Genomic DNA, 24,612 nt, shown 5'->3' with positions numbered 1-24,612 from the left:
GGCTTCAGATTGGTATGTCTATAGCCATCATCCTGTTGAGTGTGACTATATTCTTGAAAGCCATAACCTGTCCTTTCAAGCGGTGATTTCAGGAAAAATCTTTTCAGAGTTAATTTCCTGATGAACTCTTTTGTATTTATGAAGGTCGTGAACTTGTCTAGACTTTTAGATGGGGCAAAGGATAAGCCCAATTTTAAGATGGATCTCTCATCTTTATTTAGTTCATAAGAACTCAGATTAAATATCCCTTTTTCTGATTCATCGTCCACGTTATGTTCCATTTCCATTATTTTCTTCTTTGTTTTTAAGCCACCTCTTTTCCCTCTTCTTTTTTAGAATTGGACCACCAAAACTACAAAAAAGGAGAACAAAATCAATCGACCACACGGGTAAAAACAAGACCCACAGAGGGAAAAGAGGTGGCTTAAAAACAAAGAAGAAAATAATGGAAATGGAACATAACGTGGACGATGAATCAGAAAAAGGGATATTTAATCTGAGTTCTTAGGAACTAAATAAATATGAGAGATCCATCTTAAAATTGGGCTTATCCTTTGCCCCATCTAAAAGTCTAGACAAGTTCACGACCTTCATAAATACAAAAGAGTTCATCAGGAAATTAACTCTGAAAAGATTTTTCCTGAAATCACCGCTTGAAAGGACAGGTTATGGCTTTCAAGAATATAGTCACACTCAACAGGATGACGGCTATAGACATACCAATCTGAAGCCAAAGTCTACTTTCTACCCCTTAACCCATAAAGAAACGGCGCTCGAAACATTCGAGACAATAGTATGCAGAGAAATACGTGATATTGACAGCAAGAAGTTGAAACTAAAGAATAAAAATCTAACGGATAAACAGATCCAAATCGTCAAAAAGCTGGAAGATAACCACAATCTCACCATTAAACCCGCTGATAAAGGCGGTGGGATTGTGGTGATGAATAAAACAGACTATAACACCGAGACGGAGAGGATTTTAAGTGACCAAAACACATATGAAAAACTGAGAGAAAATCCAACCCAACTATACAAAAAAAGACTGACAGACCTCCTGAAGGGAGCAAAAGAAGAAAACATTCTTAACGAAAAAGAGTACAATTATATAAATGTACAATTTCCGAGAACTCCGGTAATATACCATCTACCGAAAATTCATAAGGATCTGAAAACCCCCCCGGGAAGACCAATAATCTCGGGGATAGGGTCTTTAAGCAGTAACTTGTCAGAATATGTCGATAGACATCTCCAGAAACATGTCAAAGAACGTCCATCATATCTAAGGGACTCCACTCAGATAATTAATCTACTGGAGGAAATAAGCTGGGAGGAGAACTTCATCCTGGCAACTTGTGATGTTACTGCATTATATACAAGTATTCCGCATGAGGAGGGACTAAAAGCAGTACAATTCTATTTGGAGAGAGATGAAGAACTCCCGGAGAGACAATGTGAATTCATACTAGAAAGTATAAACTATATTTTACATCACAATTACTTCAGTAATGAAGGGAAGTTTTACAGGCAGATATGTGGGACGGCGATGGGGACCAGGTTCGTGCCCAGCTATGCCAATCTCTACATGGCAAAGTGGGAAGAAATATTTTGGGAATCATGTCCCGCTGGAGCGGACCTGGTTCTCTATCGCCGTTATATTGATGACATAATACTAATCTGGAAAGGAACACAAGAAGATTTGGAATACACCTTCAAAGTGATGAACCAAAATGAACTTAATCTACGCTTCACGTATGAACACAGTCAAAAATCTCTTACTTACCTTGATTTGGAAATAGAAATAAAGAACAACACTATTAAAACATCGACTCATTTCAAAAAGGTGGACAGTAACAACTATGTCCACCAAACCAGTTGTCATCATAGAAATTGGAAAGCGAACATCCCAAAGGGACAACTTTTAAGGATGAGAAAAAATTGTTCAGATCCACAAAAATGGGAAGAACAAGCCCAGATAATCAAGGCAAAATTCCTTGAGAGAGGTTACAATGAAAACCATCTGGACCAGAGGATAGAAGAGATCCGAAAAATTGAAAGAAAGGAATTAACCAAATATAAAGACAGGACCAGGGTGACTAATGACAATGAGACCCTTGATGTACCACTAATAACAGAATACAGTGAGAATAGTCGCATTATCGAAGACATCTTTAGGAAGCATTGGAACATACTGAGGGATGATGACATCCTTGGAGAAAGGTTACCCCAAAGACCAAAATTTGTATATAGAAGAACTAGCAATCTGAAGAACAAATTAGCACCAAGTATAAAGAAAGTCAAACAATTGGAAATAAAAGACACATTTGGGAAAACAATAAAAGGCTTCTTCCCTTGTCATACATGCAAGGCATGCAAATGTGGCAAAAAATCAACAGAATTCCAATCATATAACAACAAGGAAAAATACAAGATCAATGACTTAATACGGTGCCAAGATAAGAACGTAGTGTATCTACTTCAATGCCCATGTGGTCTCCAGTACGTGGGACAAACGTCCAGACAACTGAGGGATAGGATACGCGAACATCTGCTGTGTATCGAGAAACTCAACAAAGAAACAGCATTGTACAAACACTTCTTGGAAAAACATCCTGGAGACACTAAGGCTTTAACATACATAGGAATACAGAAAGTATCGAAGAACTGGCGAGGAGGTAACCAAGAAAAAAGACTACTCACTGAAGAGTCAAAATGGATCTTTCGTCTAGATTCCCTCTACCCAAGAGGTTTGAACAACAAAGAGGATTTGTCCCACTTATTGAATCTGAATTGATTTCTGGCCTAAATCAACCAACACTGTGGAAGAGTACCAAAATAACTCATAAGAAGAAAGACCTCACGAAAATAACAACATAAATAACTCTCACTTTGAGAAAACCTTAAGAATTGTTTTATCTTGAAACCTAAGTAAGAGATTTTGACTATCCGGTGAAAACATGTCATCTGGAAATTGAAAAAGAGACTAACACAAATTTTCCCACTAAAGAAACTATAACTAAAGAAATTACACTCAAGAACAATTTCGAAAAATATCCCACAAAAGCCTGGAGAAAAAGAAATAACGAACAAATATAAATCTGAACCGATGTGAAATCTCTCCCTCGACTCGTTTCTGACTCATCTTAAACAAATGCCCAGTCAGTTATTTGGTCCCATATTATAAAGACTAGCGCAGTATATCAGATTAAAAGCTATCTAGTCCTTTTACAAGTTGAATATTAACAACGTAGTACGAATTACACTTTAAATTCATTTATAGCTAACAGCTAAACACTCTGTCCAATAGAAGCATCTATAGTAATACCATTGATCGATCATAACATTCGATCATTTTTTCACTCACTCAGAACAAACAATCAACAGTAATCCAACATCGTAACTGAGTACATATCCTCCACAAAAAATTCTATAGAGTAGCACCACCTTTAGAATAGTACACACAAGCTCAAAAAATTCCTGACTGAACCTTAGAAAGACCTAAGATACAATTAAGGAATGACCAAGCACAAAGGTTATAAGGGTAGAATGCAATAATCCCTCCATTTCTACTCTTATCCACGTTTCAAAGGCAAACTTAATCCCTATAGGGCATAAGGGTAGAAGGAAATAGCCCTTCCATTTCTACTCTCATCCACATTTGTAAAGGTAAATTTAATCCCCACATACCCAAAAACATATTAAGGGAATAAAAAGCAAACAAAAATACAGAACATTAAAGCTATAAGATCTATTAGAAAAAACTTGCTTCATGGAGTAACCTGGAAAGTCTAAAGGTTGGATAACCAGAGAGAGGTTTTTTGAGATCCAAAAAACTGGCACGATTATAATGAATGCACAATTTTCATTTCTTGAGTTGAAGAAAAATCGTGACCCTCGCAATGCAAATATTGAATAAAACCTGTGAATGAACAGGTTTTAAAAAAGAGTAAACCACAACTGTTTTTAAAAAAACAATGTTAGCAAAACGAAAAAGACATATCTGCATGACGTTTAAGTTATACAGTGTTAATATATAGCGGCTAAATGGAACTAAAGTTCTAACTATCTACAAATTGTAAATAAACATAAGTAAAACCTATTTAGATCGTGAACTACTAGACCTTATAAATAAGCTCACTAAATATCAATACGAATAGCAAGTTTGAGCAGACACTGTCAGTTTCCATAGGCTGACACGCTCACAAAATAAACAGAAAAAAACACAGCTGATACGATAAACATACACGCTTCTACAACAATTAACAAAACCAATAGGGATGACTATACGGAACACACCTCAGAATTTGACCAATGAGGTAACACCCACACTTCTATAACATTTAACAATAGCCAATGGGAGTGAGTATTTCGGACACACCTTAGGATTTGACTAATGAGGAAATGAAGGAAACGGAAGTTCAAAGTAAAAATAAACACGAAAGAATAGCCCCAAAGTATATTTAACAATAGCCCTAAAGTATATTCAACTAAGCACACAAAAAAACAAGTCAGACAAAACGAAACATTATAACAAAATAAGAAAAAGATTTGCGTTACGCAAACCGGAAGTGGTAATTGCCACTTCCGGAATTACGAAAATGCTAATTAAACAGGGTATAAAAAGACCCCAAAGAATAAGAAAAACCAGTCTTGAGAAAGGTCAGTGTATGACCGAAACGCGTCGACTGGTAAGTGACACTCTGGTAGGATTATTTTGTTTAAAACCATCTGCACTATTATTGTTTTTGTTAGAAAAGAATAGAAAATTGCTGAGAATTGCACTGACCGTTTGGGTCACCACCTAGAAGATAGATATCACTTCACACTGGCGAGAGGAACATTGGGAGATAAGTTTCTACACTCCAATTGGGAGAAATAACAAGTACACATTTTTATCCTAATTTGACAATTTTATGGATGTGTGATTGTTCACAATTTTTCAGGACTATTTTTTCATTCATTTTTTCTTTTTTTCACATTTAAAGTTTTACTTTTTTCATTATTTTTGTTCAACGTTTTTGTCTTTATATCACCACTGACTGTGACCACCTTTAACTGTGATATCCTTGAAGAATATTTTACCAATTATTGAGTATCAAGTTTGTTCACATAGCATTTTGATTATCGTTTGTTCACCTTGTTCTCTGAATATCATTTGTTTTTCAACATTGTTAGGAAACTTTTTTAAACACTTTATTTTAGACACGATTATTTTTTGGTACCATCAGGCACTCCTTACTCACATTAGTTTATTGGGAGTCACAAATTAGTAAGAAAACACACGGTATATATTGCACATCACTATTACCACATGATGCAAGACATTTAGTTATCATTAGACAGACCATAATACAAGAAAGTGTCTCTCTAGCAGAATCACCTACACTGTTCCACCCTTACATCCGGATATATTACACTATTTGCAATTTTACTTACATGGAAAATTGTATAAGTAAATAATTGTTTTTATTTTTGATTTTATTGTAAAATCTTGGATCCTTGATTATTTATTTTGATTTTATGGTTTAACTTAATGTTAACTTTTATGTATATGTACAAATAAACTGACATAATTTTACATATCCTAGACCCGGCCATTTGGTCTTTGGCGCTTTAATTACCTCTTATCTGATTATCCATATCTATTTGACCGCTAGGGGTCAATTTATTAAAGCAAAGGGTCCTTAGCAATTGGCGCTTAGTGTAACTTACCAATTAACAGATGACATGTCCACCAGGTCTGCATACCAAGTCCTGCGTGGCCACGCAGGCGCTATCAGGATCACTGAAGCTCTCTCCTGCTTGATTCTGGCAACCAGACGTGGGAGGAGAGGAAACGGTGGAAATACATAAGCCAGATTGAAGGACCAGGGCACTGCTAGAGCTTCTATCAGTACCGCCTGGGGATCCCGGGACCTGGACCCGTAACGCGGAAGTTTGGCTTTCTGTCGGGACACCATCAGATCCAATTCTGGTGTGCCCCATAGCTGAGTCAGCTGGGCAAATATCACCGGATGGAGCTCCCACTCCCCCGGATGAAAAGTCTGACGACTTAGGAAATCTGCCTCCCAGTTCTCTACCCCTGGGATATGGATTCCTGAGAGATGGAAAGAGTGATCCTCCGCCCATCGGATAATTTTGGTTATCGCTAGAGAATTCTGTGTTCCTCCTTGATGATTGATATAGGCTACAGTCGTGATGTTGTCCAACTGAAATCTGATGAATTTGTCCGCAGCTAGCTGAGGCCACGCCTGAAGCGCATTGAATATCGCTCTCAGTACTAGAATGTTTATCGGGAGAAGAGATTCCTCCAGAGACCATAAGCCCTGTGCTTTCAGGGATTTCCAGACTGCACCCCAGCCTAGCAGGCTGGCATCTGTCATTACTATGAGCCACTCTGGCCTGCGGAAACATATTCCCTGAGACAGGTGGTCCTGAAACAACCACCAGAGAAGAGAATCTCTGGTCTCTTGGTCCAGATGCAGTTGAGGAGATAAATCTGCATAATCCCCATTCCACTGTTTGAGCATGCATAGTTGCAGTGGTCTGAGGTGTAGGCGGGCATAAGGAACTATGTCCATTGCCGCTACCATAAGTCCGATTACCTCCATACACTGAGCCAATGATGGCCGAGGAATGAAATGAAGAGCTCGGCAAGTGATTAAAAGTTTTGATATTCTGACTGATATTTTCATTTCTACCGAGTCTATCAGAGTCCCTAGGAAGGAAACTCTTGTGAGAGGGACGAGAGAACTCTTTTTTATGTTCACCTTCCACCCGTGAGATCTCAGAAAAGCCAACACGATGTCCGTGTGAGACTTGGCTAGCTGGAAAGTCAACGCCTGAATTAAGATGTCGTCTAGATAAGGCGCCACTGCTATACCCCGCGGTCTTAGAACCGCCAAAAGGGACCCTAGCACCTTTTTGAAAATTCTGGGAGCCGTGGTCAACCCGAAGGGAAGGACCACAAACTGGTAATGCCTGTCCAGAAAGGCGAATCTGAGGAATTGATGATGATCTCTGTGAATAGGGATGTGTAGATACGCATCCTTTAAGTCCACGGTAGTCAGATATTGACCCTCCTGGATCAGAGGAAGAATAGTCTGAATAGTCTCCATCTTGAAAGATGGTACTCTGAGGAATTTGTTTAGAATTTGAGATCCAAGATTGGTCTGAAAGTTCCCTCTTTTTTGGAACCACAAACAGGTTGGAGTAAAAACCTAGCCCTTGTTCCGCTCTTGGAACTGGGCGAATCACGCTTCTACACAGCGTAAGAACGCCTTTCTCTTCGTCTGGTTTGCAGACAATTGACAAATGTGAAATCTCCCCCTTGGGGGGGGGGGGGGGGGGGGGAGTCTTTGAAGTCCAGAAGATATCCTTGGGACACAATTTTTAAAGCCCAGGAATCGTGAACATCTCTTGCCCAAGCCTGAGCAAAGAGAGATAGTCTGCCCCCTACTAGATCCGGTCCGGGATCGGGGGCTACCCCTTCATGCTGTCTTAGAGGCAGCAGCAGGCTTCTTGGCCTGTTTACCTTTGTTCCAAGCCTGGTTAGGTCTCCAGACTTACTTGGATTGGACAGAATTCCCCTCTTGTGCTGCAGGGGAAGCTGAAGCGGGACCACCCTTGAAGTTCTGAAAGGAACGAAAATTATTTTGTTTGGTCCTCATCTTATTTGTTTTATCCTGAGGGAGGGCATGGCCTTTCCCTCCAGTGATGTCTGAAATAATTTCTTTCAGTGCAGGCCCGAATAGGGTCTTTCCTTTGAAAGGGATGTTCAGCAATTTAGATTTTGATGACACATGAGCAGACCTGGACTTAAGCCATAACGCCCTGCGTGCTAAAATGGTAAAACCTGAATTCTTTGCCGCTAATTTAGCCATTTGGAAAGCGGCATCTGTAATGAAAGAATTAGCCAACTTAAGGGCCTTAATTCTATCCATAATATCCTCTAATGGAGTCTCCACCTGGAGAGCCTCTTCTAGAGCCTCAAACCAGAAAGCAGCTGCAGTAGTTACAGGAGACCCTCTAATTTTTTATCCATAGGATCTTTAAAATCACAACTGTCTTCGATAGGTATAGTTGTACGCTTAGCAATAGTAGAAATAGCTCCCTCCACCTTAGGAACAGTCTGCCACAAGTCCTGTATGGTGTCAGATATGGGAAACATTTTATTAAAAACAGGAGGGGGAGCGAACGGAAAACCTGGTCTATCCCACTCCTTAGTAACAATAGTCACAATCCTCTTAGGGACTGGAAAAAAATCAGTGTAAACAGGAACTTCTAAGTATCTGTCCATTTTACACAATTTCTCTGGGACCACTATAGGGTCACAATCGTCTAGAGTAGCTAATACCTCCTTGAGCAATAAGCGGAGGTGTTCAAGCTTAAATTTAAAGGCCGTCATATCAGAATCTGTCTGAGGGAGCGTCTTTCCTGAATCAGAAATTTCTCCCTCAGATAACAAATCCCTTACCCCTACTTCCGAACATTGTGAGGGTATATCGGATACGGCTACTAAAGCGTCAGACGGCTCAGCATTTGTTCTTAACCCAGAGCTGACACGCTTGAGGGTTTTATTCATAACTGTGGCCATGTCTTGTAAAGTAAATGAATTAGACGCACTAGAGGTACTTGGCGTCACTTGTGCGGGTGTTACTGGTTGTGACACTTGGGGAGAGCTAGATGCTAAACCCTCATTTCCTTCTAACTGAGAATCATCTATTGCAATATTTTTAAGTGCTAAAAACAGAATTTATGTTTACCTGATAAATTACTTTCTCCAACGGTGTGTCCGGTCCACGGCGTCATCCTTACTTGTGGGATATTCTCTTCCCCAACAGGAAATGGCAAAGAGCCCAGCAAAGCTGGTCACATGATCCCTCCTAGGCTCCGCCTTCCCCAGTCATTCGACCGACGTAAAGGAGGAATATTTGCATAGGAGAAACCATATGATACCGTGGTGACTGTAGTTAAAGAAAATAAATTATCAGACCTGATTAAAAAAACCAGGGCGGGCCGTGGACCGGACACACCCTTGGAGAAAGTAATTTATCAGGTAAACAAAAATTCTGTTTTATCCAACATAGGTGTGTCCGGTCCACGGCGTCATCCTTACTTGTGGGAACCAATACCAAAGCTTTAGGACACGGATGAAGGGAGGGAGCAAATCAGGTCACCTAGATGGAAGGCACCACGGCTTGCAAAACCTTTCTCCCAAAAATAGCCTCAGAAGAAGCAAAAGTATCAAACTTGTAAAATTTAGTAAAAGTGTGCAGTGAAGACCAAGTCGCTGCCTTACATATCTGATCAACAGAAGCCTCGTTCTTGAAGGCCCATGTGGAAGCCACAGCCCTAGTGGAATGAGCTGTGATTCTTTCAGGAGGCTGCCGTCCGGCAGTCTCGTAAGCCAATCTGATGATGCTTTTAATCCAAAAAGAGAGAGAGGTAGAAGTTGCTTTTTGACCTCTCCTTTTACCAGAATAAACAACAAACAAGGAAGATGTTTGTCTAAAATCCTTTGTAGCATCTAAATAGAACTTTAGAGCACGAACAACATCCAAATTGTGCAACAAACGTTCCTTCTTTGAAACTGGATTCGGACACAAAGAAGGCACGACTATCTCCTGGTTAATGTTTTTGTTAGAAACAACTTTCGGAAGAAAACCAGGTTTAGTACGTAAAACTACCTTATCTGCATGGAACACCAGATAAGGAGGAGAACACTGCAGAGCAGATAATTCTGAAACTCTTCCAGCAGAAGAAATTGCAACCAAAAACAAAACTTTCCAAGATAATAACTTAATATCAACGGAATGTAAGGGTTCAAACGGAACCCCCTGAAGAACTGAAAGAACTAAATTGAGACTCCAAGGAGGAGTCAAAGGTTTGTAAACAGGCTTGATTCTAACCAGAGCCTGAACAAAGGCTTGAACATCTGGCACAGCTGCCAGCTTTTTGTGAAGTAACACAGACAAGGCAGAAATCTGTCCCTTCAAGGAACTTGCAGATAATCCTTTTTCCAAACCTTCTTGAAGAAAGGATAGAATCTTAGGAATTTTTACCTTGTCCCAAGGGAATCCTTTAGATTCACACCAACAGATATATTTTTTCCATATTTTGTGGTAAATTCTTCTAGTTACAGGCTTTCTGGCCTGAACAAGAGTATCAATGACAGAATCTGAGAACCCTCGCTTTGATAAGATCAAGCGTTCAATCTCCAAGCAGTCAGTTGGAGTGAGACCAGATTCGGATGTTCGAACGGACCTTGAACAAGAAGGTCTCGTCTCAAAGGTAGCTTCCATGGTGGAGCCGATGACATATTCACCAGGTCTGCATACCAAGTCCTGCGTGGCCACGCAGGAGCTATCAAGATCACCGATGCCCTCTCCTGATTGATCCTGGCTACCAGCCTGGGGATGAGAGGAAACGGCGGGAATACATAAGCTAGTTTGAAGGTCCAAGGTGCTACTAGTGCATCTACTAGAGTCGCCTTGGGATCCCTGGATCTGGACCCGTAGCAAGGAACCTTGAAGTTCTGACGAGAGGCCATCAGATCCATGTCTGGAATGCCCCACAATTGAGTAATTTGGGCAAAGATTTCCGGATGGAGTTCCCACTCCCCCGGATGAAATGTCTGACGACTCAGAAAATCCGCTTCCCAATTTTCCACTCCTGGGATGTGGATTGCAGACAAGTGGCAGGAGTGAGTCTCCGCCCATTGAATGATTTTGGTCACTTCTTCCATCGCCAGGGAACTCCTTGTTCCCCCCTGATGGTTGATGTACGCAACAGTCGTCATGTTGTCTGATTGAAACCGTATGAACTTGGCCTTTGCTAGCTGAGGCCAAGCCTTGAGAGCATTGAATATCGCTCTCAGTTCCAGAATATTTATCGGGAGAAGAGATTCTTCCCGAGACCAAAGACCCTGAGCTTTCAGGGGTCCCCAGACCGCGCCCCAGCCCACCAGACTGGCGTCGGTCGTGACAATGACCCACTCTGGTCTGCGGAAGCTCATCCCCTGTGACAGGTTGTCCAGGGACAGCCACCAACGGAGTGAATCTCTGGTCCTCTGATCTACTTGTATCTTCGGAGACAAGTCTGTATAGTCCTCATTCCACTGACTGAGCATGCACAGTTGTAATGGTCTTAGATGAATTCGCGCAAAAGGAACTATGTCCATTGCCGCTACCATCAAACCTATTACTTCCATGCACTGCGCTATGGAAGGAAGAGGAACAGAATGAAGTATTTGACAAGAGTTTAGAAGTTTTGATTTTCTGGCCTCTGTCAGAAAAATCCTCATTTCTAAGGAGTCTATTATTGTTCCCAAGAAGGGAACCCTTGTTGACGGAGATAGAGAACTTTTTTCTACGTTCACTTTCCACCCGTGAGATCTGAGAAAGGCCAGGACAATGTCCGTGTGAGCCTTTGCTTGAGGAAGGGACGACGCTTGAATCAGAATGTCGTCCAAGTAAGGTACTACTGCAATGCCCCTTGGTCTTAGCACCGCTAGAAGGGACCCTAGTACCTTTGTGAAAATTCTTGGAGCAGTGGCTAATCCGAACGGAAGTGCCACAAACTGGTAATGCTTGTCCAGGAATGCGAACCTTAGGAACCGATGATGTTCCTTGTGGATAGGAATATGTAGATACGCATCCTTTAAATCCACCGTGGTCATGAATTGACCTTCCTGGATGGAAGGAAGAATTGTTCGAATGGTTTCTATTTTGAACGATGGAACCTTGAGAAACTTGTTTAGGATCTTGAGATCTAAGATTGGTCTGAATGTTCCCTCTTTTTTGGGAACTACGAACAGATTGGAGTAGAACCCCATCCCTTGTTCTACTAATGGAACAGGATGAATCACTCCCATTTTTAACAGGTCTTCTACACAATGTAAGAATGCCTGTTTTTTTATGTGGTCTGAAGACAATTGAGATCTGTGGAACCTCCCCCTTGGGGGAGGCCCCTTGAATTCCAGAAGATAACCTTGGGAGACTATTTCTAGTGCCCAAGGATCCAGAACATCTCTTGCCCAAGCCTGAGCGAAGAGAGAGAGTCTGCCCCCCACCAGATCCGGTCCCGGATCGGGGGCCAACATCTCATGCTGTCTTGGTAGTAGTGGCAGGTTTCTTGGCCTGCTTTCCTTTGTTCCAGCCTTGCATTGGTCTCCAGGCTGGCTTGGCTTGAGAAGTATTACCCTCTTGCTTAGAGGACGTAGCACTTGGGGCTGGTCCGTTTCTGCGAAAGGGACGAAAATTAGGTTTATTTTTGGCCTTGAAAGACCTATCCTGAGGAAGGGCGTGGCCCTTGCCCCCAGTGATATCAGAGATAATCTCTTTCAAGTCAGGGCCAAACAGCGTTTTCCCCTTGAAAGGAATGTTAAGCAATTTGTTCTTGGAAGACGCATCCGCTGACCAAGATTTTAGCCAAAGCGCTCTGCGCGCCACAATAGCAAAACCAGAATTTTTCGCCGCTAACCTAGCCAATTGCAAAGTAGCGTCTAGGGTGAAAGAATTAGCCAATTTAAGAGCATGAACTCTGTCCATAATCTCCTCATAAGAAGAAGAATTATTATTGAGCGCCTTTTCTAGTTCATCGAACCAGAAACACGCTGCTGTAGTGACAGGAACAATGCATGAAATTGGTTGTAGAAGGTAACCTTGCTGAACAAACATCTTTTTAAGCAAACCTTCTAATTTTTTATCCATAGGATCTTTGAAAGCACAACTATCTTCTATAGGTATAGTGGTGCGTTTGTTTAGAGTAGAAACCGCCCCCTCGACCTTGGGGACTGTCTGCCATAAGTCCTTTCTGGGGTCGACCATAGAAAACAATTTTTTAAATATGGGGGGAGGGACGAAAGGTATACCGGGCCTTTCCCATTCTTTATTTACAATGTCCGCCACCCGCTTGGGTATAGGAAAAGCTTCGGGGGGCCCCGGGACCTCTAGGAACTTGTCCATTTTACATAGTTTCTCTGGAATGACCAAATTCTCACAATCATCCAGAGTAGATAACACCTCCTTAAGCAGAGCGCGGAGAAGTTCCAATTTAAATTTAAATGTAATCACATCAGGTTCAGCATGTTGAGAAATTTTCCCTGAATCTGAAATTTCTCCCTCAGACAAAACCTCCCTGGCCCCCTCAGACTGGTGTAGGGGCACTTCAGAACCAATATCATCAGCGTCCTCATGCTCTTCAGTATTTTCTAAAACAGAGCAGTCGCGCTTTCGCTGATAAGTGGGCATTTTGGCTAAAATGTTTTTGATAGAATTATCCATTACAGCCGTTAATTGTTGCATAGTAAGGAGTATTGGCGCACTAGATGTACTAGGGGCCTCCTGTGTGGGCAAGACTGGTGTAGACGAAGGAGGGGATGATGCAGTACCATGCTTACTCCCCTCACTTGAGGAATCATCTTGGGCATCATTTTCTCTAAATTTTGTGTCACATAAATCACATCTATTTAAATGAGAAGGAACCTTGGCTTCCCCACATTCAGAACACAGTCTATCTGGTAGTTCAGACATGTTAAACAGGCATAAACTTGATAACAAAGTACAAAAAACGTTTTAAAATAAACCGTTACTGTCACTTTAAATTTTAAACTGAACACACTTTATTACTGCAATTGTGAAAAAGTATGAAGGAATTGTTCAAAATTCACCAAAATTTCACCACAGTGTCTTAAAGCCTTAAAAGTATTGCACACCAAATTTGGAAGCTTTAACCCTTAAAATAACGGAACCGGAGCCGTTTTTATATTTAACCCCTTTACAGTCCCTGGTATCTGCTTTGCTGAGACCCAACCAAGCCCAAAGGGGAATACGATACCAAATGACGCCTTCAGAAAGTCTTTTCTATGTATCAGAGCATCTGCATGTCATGCTTCCCAAAAACAAGTGCGCAATAGAGGCGCGAAAATGAGACTCTGCCTATGATTAGGGAAAGCCCCTAGAGAATAAGGTGTCCAATACAGTGCCTGCCGGTTATTTTACATAATTCCCAAGATTAAAATAATTCCTCAAGGCTATGGAGTATAAAATATGCTTATATATAAATCGATTTAGCCCAGAAAATGTCTACAGTCTTAAAAGCCCTTGTGAAGCCCTTTTTTTCTTTCTGTAATAAAAATGGCTTACCGGATCCCATAGGGAAAATGACAGCTTCCAGCATTACATCGTCTTGTTAGAATGTGTCATACCTCAAGCAGCAAAAGTCTGCTCACTGTTCCCCCAACTGAAGTTAATTCCTCTCAACAGTCCTGTGTGGAAACAGCCATCGATTTTAGTAACGGTTGCTAAAATCATTTTCCTCTTACAAACAGAAATCTTCATCTCTTTTCTGTTTCAGAGTAAATAGTACATACCAGCACTATTTTAAAATAACAAACTCTTGATTGAATAATAAAAACTACAGTTAAACACTAAAAAACTCTAAGCCATCTCCGTGGAGATGTTGCCTGTACAACGGCAAAGAGAATGACTGGGGAAGGCGGAGCCTAGGAGGGATCATGTGACCAGCTTTGCTGGGCTCTTTGCCATTTCCTGTTGGGGAAGAGAATATCCCACAAGTAAGGATGACGCCGTGGACCGGACACACCTATGTTGGAGAAATATGCTCTTTATAATTTATAGACATATCAGTGCAAGTGGGACACATTCTAAGAGGGGGTCCCCAATGGCTTCTAAACACATAGAACAAGGATTCTCCTTGGTGTCAGACATATTAAACAGGCTAGTAATGTAACAAGCAATCTTGGAAAACACTTTAATCAAAGTAAATAACACTTTAAACAAAAAAGGTACTGTGCCTTTAAGAGAAAAAAAGCTGCACAAACTCTGCAAAACAGTGTAAAAAAGCAGTAAACCCCACAAAATTTTTACAGTAGCATCATAAAGCCTTAGTAACTTTGCACAACTATGCAAATAAACAATTAAACCCTTAATGTAAAAACCGGATTGAAAAAACTTCAAAACCGGTAAAATAACGTTCAGCACCTTGCCCTTTAGGAACGATTTGTGGGGGAAAAAACCTCTTTACAGCCCTCAAATACAGCAGGAATCTCTAGAGAAGTAGCTGGATGCTTCTGAGGTAAATAAACTGTGCAACTGAAAATAGGCCCCACCCACCTCACTCGATGTAATGGGCCTAAAAAACACCACAGAGTGTTTCTTAAACTAGCCATGTGGGTTAATAACCATTAAACAAGCCACAAAGACCCCTTAAAGTCCCTCAAAAAACATTTTATTTGTAATTAAACCAAAACGTTTTTTCCTATTAGTGTCACCAGTAACTATGAGCCCTTTATGCAAGCTTGGATTCCTCTTTTACTGAATACAGCTTACCTTTCCCTCATGGGGATATTGCCAGCCTTTTCTAGAAATAACAAAGTCTGTCTAGAAAAAAATAGACTGAACATACCTTAATGCAGTTTAGCCTGCAAACCGTTCCCCCAACTGAAGCTTTCCTGTACTCTTCAGCCCTTGTGAGAACAGCAGTGGATCTTAGTTACAAAATGCTAATATCATCATCCTCCTTGCAGAAATCTTCATCCCTTTTCTGCCAGAGAGTAAATAGTACACACCAGTACCATTTAAAATAACAAACTTTTGCTTGAGAAAATAAAAACTAACACCACACTCCTCTTTGCCCTTCCTAGCAGTTAAGCAGGCAGAGGGAATGACTGGGGGGTGGAGCTAAGGGGGAGCTATATAGGCAGCTCTGCTGTGGGTGCTCTCTCTGCCACTTCCTGTAGGGAAGAAGAATATCCCACAAGTATGGATGAATCCGTGGACTCGATACATCTTACAAGAGAAATATCCAATTTCCTCATATAGCAGTTTCAAGAATGGGAAAAAATGCTTATGCAAAAGTAGGATGCAAAAAAATAAGCATCATAGCTCTTAACATGGAGAGAACCAGAAGCAAAAAGGAAGAAGGGTTATATACAAAAAAGATTTCTGCCGCCAAGTATGACGTAAGACGGAAAAAAATATTTTGGTGCCAAAGCTAACGTCAGGAAATGACGCAACTTGTGTCATAACAAGCACGACTCCGCGCACCAAAACAACGCGCATCAACAAAGACGCAGGAAATGACAACATTTACGTCACCTTAGACGTACTTTCGTGACAAAAAATTTTCCGCACCAAGAATGACGCCATAAAAAACTGCATTTGCGTCCCCACGAGCCTAGTTTGCCCGCGAAAATTTGGAAAACAAAGTGAAATTGAAAAAAATCTGAAACCCCAGGTAAGAGATAAAAGAAAAAAATAATCTTCCCAAATATAAATTCCATACTGAAAATGATAGTCTGCAGAAAAGGGAAATATACATAGACCTGACTCTTGGCAAATATATATATTTAAAACCTTATAACATAAAGCGCCAAAAATAGCTAAGAGTGTCTTAAAGTAATGATATATACTTACCGGAAGACACCCATCTACATATAGCAGACAGCCAAACCAGTACTGAAAAGTATCAGCAGAGGTAATGGTATAGGAGTATATAGCAGACAGCCAAACCAGTACTGAAAAGTATCAGCAGAGGTAATGGTATAGGAGTATATAGCAGACAGCCAAACCAGTACTGAAACATATCAGCAGAGGTAATGGTACAAGAGTATATAGCAGACAGCTAAACCAGTACTGAAACATATCAGCAGAGGTAATGGTACAAGAGTATATAGCAGAAAGCTAAACCAGTACTGAAACGTATCAGCAGAGGTAATGGTAGAGGAGTATATAGCAGACAGCTAAACCAGTACTGAAACGTATCAGCAGAGGTAATGGTACAAGAGTATATAGCAGACAGCTAAACCAGTACTGAAACATATCAGCAGAGGTAATGGTACAAGAGTATCTAGCAGACAGCTAAACCAGTACTGAAACGTATCAGCAGAGGTAATGGTACAAGAGTATATAGCAGACAGCTAAACTAGTACTGAAACATATCAGCAGAGGTAATGGTACAAGAGTATATAGCAGACAGCTAAACTAGTACTGAAACATATCAGCAGAGGTAATGGTACAAGAGTATATAGCAGACAGATAAACCAGTACTGAAACATATCAGCAGAGGTAATGGTACAAGAGTATATAGCAGACAGCTAAACTAGTACTGAAACATATCAGCAGAGGTAATGGTACAAGAGTATATAGCAGACAGCTAAACTAGTACTGAAACATATCAGCAGAGGTAATGGTATAGGAATATATAGCAGACAGCCAAACCAGTACTGAAAAGTATCAGCAGAGGTAATGGTATAGGAGTATATAGCAGACAGCTAAACCAGTACTTAAACGTATCAGCAGAGGTAATGGTACAAGAGTATATAGCAGACAGCTAAACCAGTACTGAAACATATCAGCAGAGGTAATGGTACAAGAGTATATAGCAGACAGCTAAACCAGTACTTAAACGTATCAGCAGAGGTAATGGTACAAGAGTATATAGCAGACAGCTAAACCAGTACTGAAACATATCAGCAGAGGTAATGGTACAAGAGTATATAGCAGACAGCTAAACCAGTACTGAAAAGTATCAGCAGAGGTAATGGTATAGGAGTATATAGCAGACAGCCAAACCAGTACTGAAAAGTATCAGCAGAGGTAATGGTATAGGAGTATATAGCAGACAGCCAAACCAGTACTGAAAAGTATCAGCAGAGGTAATGGTATAGGAATATAACGTCAATCTGAAAAGGGAGGCAAGGAATGAATCCCTACGACCGGTTACAGAGAGCCTTTGAAAGGATTTCCCATGGTTGAAACCACTTAATCAACAGGCAACACTCCCTTCCCATCCCTCTGACAAACACTGTACTCAGAGCGGAATTGGGATTCATAATGCTTAAAAGCGCCTTTCACAGAAGAAAATCAAGCACAACTTGCTTCACCACCTCCACAGGGAGGCAACGTTTGTAAAAACTGAAGTATGTGTGTGGTGAGGGGTGTATTTATAGGCATTTTGAGGTTTGAGAAACTCCCCCTCCTGATAGGAATGTATATCCCATAAGTCACTAGCTCGTGGACTCTTGCCACTTAAATGAAAGAAATATCATCCATCTCACAGTATCACACTATATTCTGTTTTTTTTTTTTCATTTAAGGAACATGCATGCACAATAAACCCACACAAAAGCCAAATTGCATGCACATACACAAGTTTGTGATTCAGACACAAGGCCATGAGATCTATCTCTAGCAAACCCCTGAAAACTTCCAGATTCAGAGACCACTCTCCTGGGTGAAGAGACAGTTGACTGAAAAAGTCTGCCTCCCAATTGAGACACAGATTAATACCTTCATTATTTTGGATGGGCATACCCTTTACTCTCATATATTGCACTATTTGAAGGCACAAATCTAGTTATTTTATTATTGTTGATAGACACATTATTTTTGAATATTGCACTGTGTTTTCTTTGCACTTTATTACATGTATTATTTTATTTTTATTGTGAGTTCTTTGTATATTTATTATATAGTTATAGGGTGAGGGGTTGTGTAATAGGGCAGTTATAGGGTGAAGGGGGTCATATAATAGGGCAGAGATTGGTCCAGGGCAGAGATAGAGCGAAGGGTCATATAATAGGGCAGTTATAGGTACAGGGTAGTTATAGGGTGAGGGGTCATGTAACAGGGCTGAGATAAGTACAGGACCTGGGGAGGGCTGTGGATCTACAAGAAGTAGCTCACTGTAGACCAGGGGATTGGTGGACAAGTGCACATTTCACCTTAGAGACCTGTGGATTCCACATAGAGCAGCTCACTGTAGACCAGGAGATTAGTGGACACGAGCACATTTCACCTTGGGAGGGCTGTGGATGCACAAAAAGCAGCTCACTGTAGAGCAGGGGATTGGTGGACATGTCTGCATTTCACCTGGGAAGGGCTGTAGCTCTCACAAGATGCAGCTCACTGTAGACTATGGTATTGGTTGACAAGTGCACATTTCACCTAGGGAGGGTTGTGGATCATAGAAATAGCTGTTCAATATAGACCAGGGGATTGGTGATCAAGTCCACATATCACCTGGGGAGGGCTGTGGTTCTACAAGGAGCAGCTCACTGTAGACCAGGGGATTGGTGGACAAGTGTGCATTTCACCTTGGAGGGCTGTGGATTCCACAAAGAGCAGCTCACTGTAGACCAACGGATTGGTGGAGAAGTGCACATTTCACCATGGGAGGGCTGTGGATCCACAAGAAGCAGCTCACTATAGACCAGGGGATTGATGGACAAGTCCACATTTAAATAGCAACTGAATGTAGACCAGGGAATTGGTGGACAAGTCCATATTTCACCTGGGGAGGGCTGTGGATCCACAAGGAGCAGCTTACTGTAGACTATGGGGTTGGTGGACAAGTCCACATTTCACCTGTGGAGGGATGTGGATCCACAAGGAGCAGCTCACTGTAGATTATGGGGTTGGTGGACAAGCCCACATTTTATCTGGGGAGGGTTGTGGATCCACAAAGAGCAGCTACTTAGTGAGCCATCTTAGTGGTCACCTATGGTTCCATGAGAGTGTAAGAGAAAACAAACATATGCACAGATAAAAAGTACTAATAAATACGCAGAATACGTGAAGGCACAGATGCACACATATGTCTACAGACCACAGAACAGATGCACACAGACACCAGTGAATTAGCATATATAAGCAGGAGACACACAGACGACCTATACATCTATAGACACATAAATATCATAAGGCACTCATATACAAAGATGATGAAATATGCAGCACTCACAGGACACTAAATGATCCAGGTCCACTTGTTTATGCTGTTCCTTCGGCATGTGCAGCATCAGGAAACCTAAATATAAATTAGTAAGTTCAGTGACAAATTAAATGTTTTATTTTATTCTGACAGATAAAGCTCTTTATTTCACAGCTCCCTTCTGTCTGTCTCATTGTCTCACCCTGCAGGGGACAGATGCCATGCCAAATATTGCCTTTGTTTCTGAATTAAGGAACTGCTTGCTCACTCCTAAAAGGTATGCAAAGGAAGGATCCCTAGAATACTTCAACAGAGATTGATCGCTCATAAGAAGCTGTAGCGCTACAGTCACCTTTCTACCGGATTGACAGAACTGTCATACGTGACGGAACCCGGGTCACGCGGTACACACGCTGTAAACAGACGTCACAGGGTGTCCTCCTGGACGCGGACGGAGCCGCTGAGAGGAACCGGAGGAAGAAAAAAAACCTATTACAACACAAGCACCTTCACTTACTCTATCAGAAGATACAGGTACTTTGCCGATAATGGCTTGTTTTCTGGAACTACAGGCATTAACCTCTGATGGTCCTTATTGAATATTTGGCACTGTATTGTTATTTATGTGCTACATAGCGCTTGCCCCTTTAATATTGATAGTTGTTTGATTACATATGGCCCTTATTTTACACATGCCATCCAGTGATTGCTCTCTGAATATTGGTGGTAATTTCAAACCCATTGTTGAGATTATATGTTGAAAATATATGTTATGATATGCGTCTAGAGATCACATGATCCTTGATATAAAACTGATTTTGGTATAAACATCTTTTATACTTTATATGATTCTGGATTCACACAATTGATACTGGACAAATATTTATATCATTTTTATTAATGGGAGACATCCCGACTTTTTAAACATTTTAGTTTGTAATATTTTTCATTTATTTATTTTCTATATTATTACTATTGTATCTACTTTATGTGATTTTGTTACTATATGTTATAATTAAATTGTATCCGTGCATTTAGCGCTCCTCTCTTTTCTTTAACAGATGCCATGTCCCATAGCTCCCTCCTGTCTGTCTCATGTTGTCACCCTACAGGGGAGAGACTCATATGTACCATAGCTTCCTCCTGTCTGTCACATGTTGTCACCCTACAGGGGAGAGACTCGTATGTACCATAGCTTCCTCCTGTCTGTCACATGTTGTCACCCTACAGGGGAGAGACTTGTATGTACCATAGCTCCCTCCTGTCTGTCTCATGGTGTCACCCTACAGGGGAGAGACTCGTATGTACCATAGCTCCCTCCTGTCTGTCTCATGTTGTCACCCTACAGGGGAGAGACTCGTATGTCCCATAGCTCCCTCCTGTCTGTCTCATGGTGTCACCCTACAGGGGAGAGACTCGTATGTACCATAGCTCCCTCCTGTCTGTCTCATGGTGTCACCCTACAGGGGAGAGACTCGTATGTACCATAGCTCCCTCCTGTCTGTCTCATGGTGTCACCCTACAGGGGAGAGACTCATATGTACCATAGCTCCCTCCTGTCTCATGGTGTCACCCTACAGGGGAGAGACTCGTATGTACTATAGCTCCCTCCTGTCTGTCTGTCTCATGTTGTCACCCTACAGGGGAGAGACTCATATGTAACATAGCTCCCTCCTGTCTGTCTGTCTCATGTTGTCACCCTACAGGGGAGAGACTCGTATGTACCATAGCTCCCTTCTGTCTGTCTGTCTCATGTTGTCACCCTACAGGGGAGAGACTCGTATGTACCATAGCTTCCTCCTGTCTGTCTCATGTTGTCACCCTACAGGGGAGAGACTCGTATGTACCATAGCTCCCTCCTGTCTGTCTCATGGTGTCACCCTACAGGGGAGAGACTCGTATGTACCATAGCTCCCTCCTGTCTGTCTCATGGTGTCACCCTACAGGGGAGAGACTCGTATGTACCATAGCTCCCTCCTGTCTGTCTCATGGTGTCACCCTACATGGGAGAGACTCGTATGTACCATAGCTCCCTCCTGTCTGTCTCATGTTGTCACCCTACAGGGGAGAGACTCGTATGTACTATAGCTCCCTCCTGTCTGTCTCATGTTGTCACCCTACAGGGGAGAGACTCGTATGTACTATAGCTCCCTCCTGTCTGTCTCATGTTGTCACCCTACAGGGGAGAGACTCGTATGTACCATAGCTTCCTCCTGTCTGTCTCATGTTGTCACCCTACAGGGGAGAGACTTGTATGTACTATAGCTCCCTCCTGTCTGTCTCATGTTATCATCCTACAGGGGAGAGACTCATATGTACCATAGCTCCCTCCTATCTGTCTCATGTTGTCACCCTACAGGGGAGAGACTCGTATGTACCATAGCGCCCTCCTGTCTCATGGTGTCACCCTACAGGGGAGAGACTCGTATGTACCATAGCTCCCTCCTGTCTCATGTTGTCACCCTACAGGGGAGAGACTCGTATGTACTATAGCTCCCTCCTGTCTGTCTCATGTTGTCACCCTACAGGGGAGAGACTCGTATGTACCATAGCTCCCTCCTGTCTGTCTCATGGTGTCACCCTACAGGGGAGAGACTCGTATGTACCATAGCTCCCTCCTGTCTGTCTCATGTTGTCACCCTACAGGGGAGAGACTCGTATGTACCATAGCTCCCTCCTGTCTGTCTCATGTTGTCACCCTACAGGGGAGAGACTCGTATGTACCATAGCTCCCTCCTGTCTGTCTCATGTTGTCACCCTACAGGGGAGAGACTCGTATGTACTATAGCTCCCTCCTGTCTGTCTCATGTTGTCACCCTACAGGGGAGAGACTCGTATGTACCATAGCTCCCTCCTGTCTGTCTCATGTTGTCACCCTACAGGGGAGAGACTCGTATGTACCATAGCTCCCTCCTGTCTGTCTCATGTTGTCACCCTACAGGGGAGAGACTCGTATGTACCATAGCTCCCTCCTGTCTGTCTCATGTTGTCACCCTACAGGGGAGAGACTCGTATGTACCATAGCTCCCTCCTGTCTGTCTCATGTTGTCACCCTACAGGGGAGAGACTCGTATGTACCATAGCTCCCTCCTGTCTGTCTCATGTTGTCACCCTACAGGGGAGAGACTCGTATGTACCATAGCTCCCTCCTGTCTGTCTCATGTTGTCACCCTACAGGGGAGAGACTCGTATGTACCATAGCTCCCTCCTGTCTGTCTCATGTTGTCACCCTACAGGGGAGAGACTCGTATGTACCATAGCTCCCTCCTGTCTGTCTCATGTTGTCACCCTACAGGGGAGAGACTCGTATGTACCATAGCTCCCTCCTGTCTGTCTCATGTTGTCACCCTACAGGGGAGAGACTCGTATGTACCATAGCTCCCTCCTGTCTGTCTCATGTTGTCACCCTACAGGGGAGAGACTCGTATGTACCATAGCTCCCTCCTGTCTGTCTCATGTTGTCACCCTACAGGGGAGAGACTCATATGTACCATAGCTCCCTCCTGTCTGTCTCATGTTGTCACCCTACAGGGGAGAGACTCGTATGTACCATAGCTCCCTCCTGTCTGTCTCATGTTGTCACCCTACAGGGGAGAGACTCGTATGTACCATAGCTCCCTCCTGTCTGTCTCATGTTGTCACCCTACAGGGGAGAGACTCGTATGTACCTATAGCTCCCTCCTGTCTGTCTCATGTTGTCACCCTACAGGGGAGAGACTCGTATGTACCATAGCTCCCTCCTGTCTGTCTCATGTTGTCACCCTACAGGGGAGAGACTCGTATGTACCATAGCTCCCTCCTGTCTGTCTCATGTTGTCACCCTACAGGGGAGAGACTCGTATGTACCATAGCTCCCTCCTGTCTGTCTCATGTTGTCACCCTACAGGGGAGAGACTCGTATGTACCATAGCTCCCTCCTGTCTGTCTCATGTTGTCACCCTACAGGGGAGAGACTCGTATGTACCATAGCTCCCTCCTGTCTGTCTCATGTTGTCACCCTACAGGGGAGAGACTCGTATGTACCATAGCTCCCTCCTGTCTGTCTCATGTTGTCACCCTACAGGGGAGAGACTCGTATGTACCATAGCTCCCTCCTGTCTGTCTCATGTTGTCACCCTACAGGGGAGAGACTCGTATGTACCATAGCTCCCTCCTGTCTGTCTCATGTTGTCACCCTACAGGGGAGAGACTCGTATGTACTATAGCTCCCTCCTGTCTGTCTCATGTTGTCACCCTACAGGGGAGAGACTCGTATGTACTATAGCTCCCTCCTGTCTGTCTCATGTTGTCACCCTACAGGGGAGAGACTTGTATGTACCATAGCTCCCTCCTGTCTGTCTCATGTTGTCACCCTACAGGGGAGAGACTCGTATGTACCATAGCTCCCTCCTGTCTGTCTCATGTTGTCACCCTACAGGGGAGAGACTCGTATGTACCATAGCTCCCTCCTGTCTGTCTCATGTTGTCACCCTACAGGGGAGAGACTTGTATGCACCATAGCTCCCTCCTGTCTGTCTCATGTTGTCACCCTACAGGGGAGAGACTCGTATGTACCATAGCTCCCTCCTGTCTGTCTCATGTTGTCACCCTACAGGGGAGAGACTCGTATGTACCATAGCTCCCTCCTGTCTGTCTCATGTTGTCACCCTACAGGGGAGAGACTCGTATGTACCATAGCTCCCTCCTGTCTGTCTCATGTTGTCACCCTACAGGGGAGAGACTCGTATGTACCATAGCTCCCTCCTGTCTGTCTCATGTTGTCACCCTACAGGGGAGAGACTCGTATGTACCATAGCTCCCTCCTGTCTGTCTCATGTTGTCACCCTACAGGGGAGAGACTCGTATGTACCATAGCTCCCTCCTGTCTGTCTCATG

At 42.7% G+C, this 24,612-nt stretch overlaps 1 protein-coding gene across 1 annotated transcript in view; it reads right to left on the bottom strand.

Moving 5' to 3' along the window:
* MROH1 (maestro heat like repeat family member 1) overlaps positions 1-24,612 on the bottom strand; it is a 1,587,326-nt gene that overhangs the window by 32,877 nt on the left and 1,529,837 nt on the right. The window contains exon 43 of the mRNA XM_053715983.1: positions 19,768-19,833. Within this exon, the coding sequence (XP_053571958.1) occupies positions 19,768-19,833 (66 nt within the window). The remainder of the gene's footprint in view (positions 1-19,767; positions 19,834-24,612) is intronic.

Source organism: Bombina bombina, chromosome 5 (assembly GCF_027579735.1).
Source record: "Bombina bombina isolate aBomBom1 chromosome 5, aBomBom1.pri, whole genome shotgun sequence".
Taxonomy (NCBI): domain Eukaryota; kingdom Metazoa; phylum Chordata; class Amphibia; order Anura; family Bombinatoridae; genus Bombina; species Bombina bombina.
This window is presented reverse-complemented; position numbering and strand designations above follow the sequence as displayed.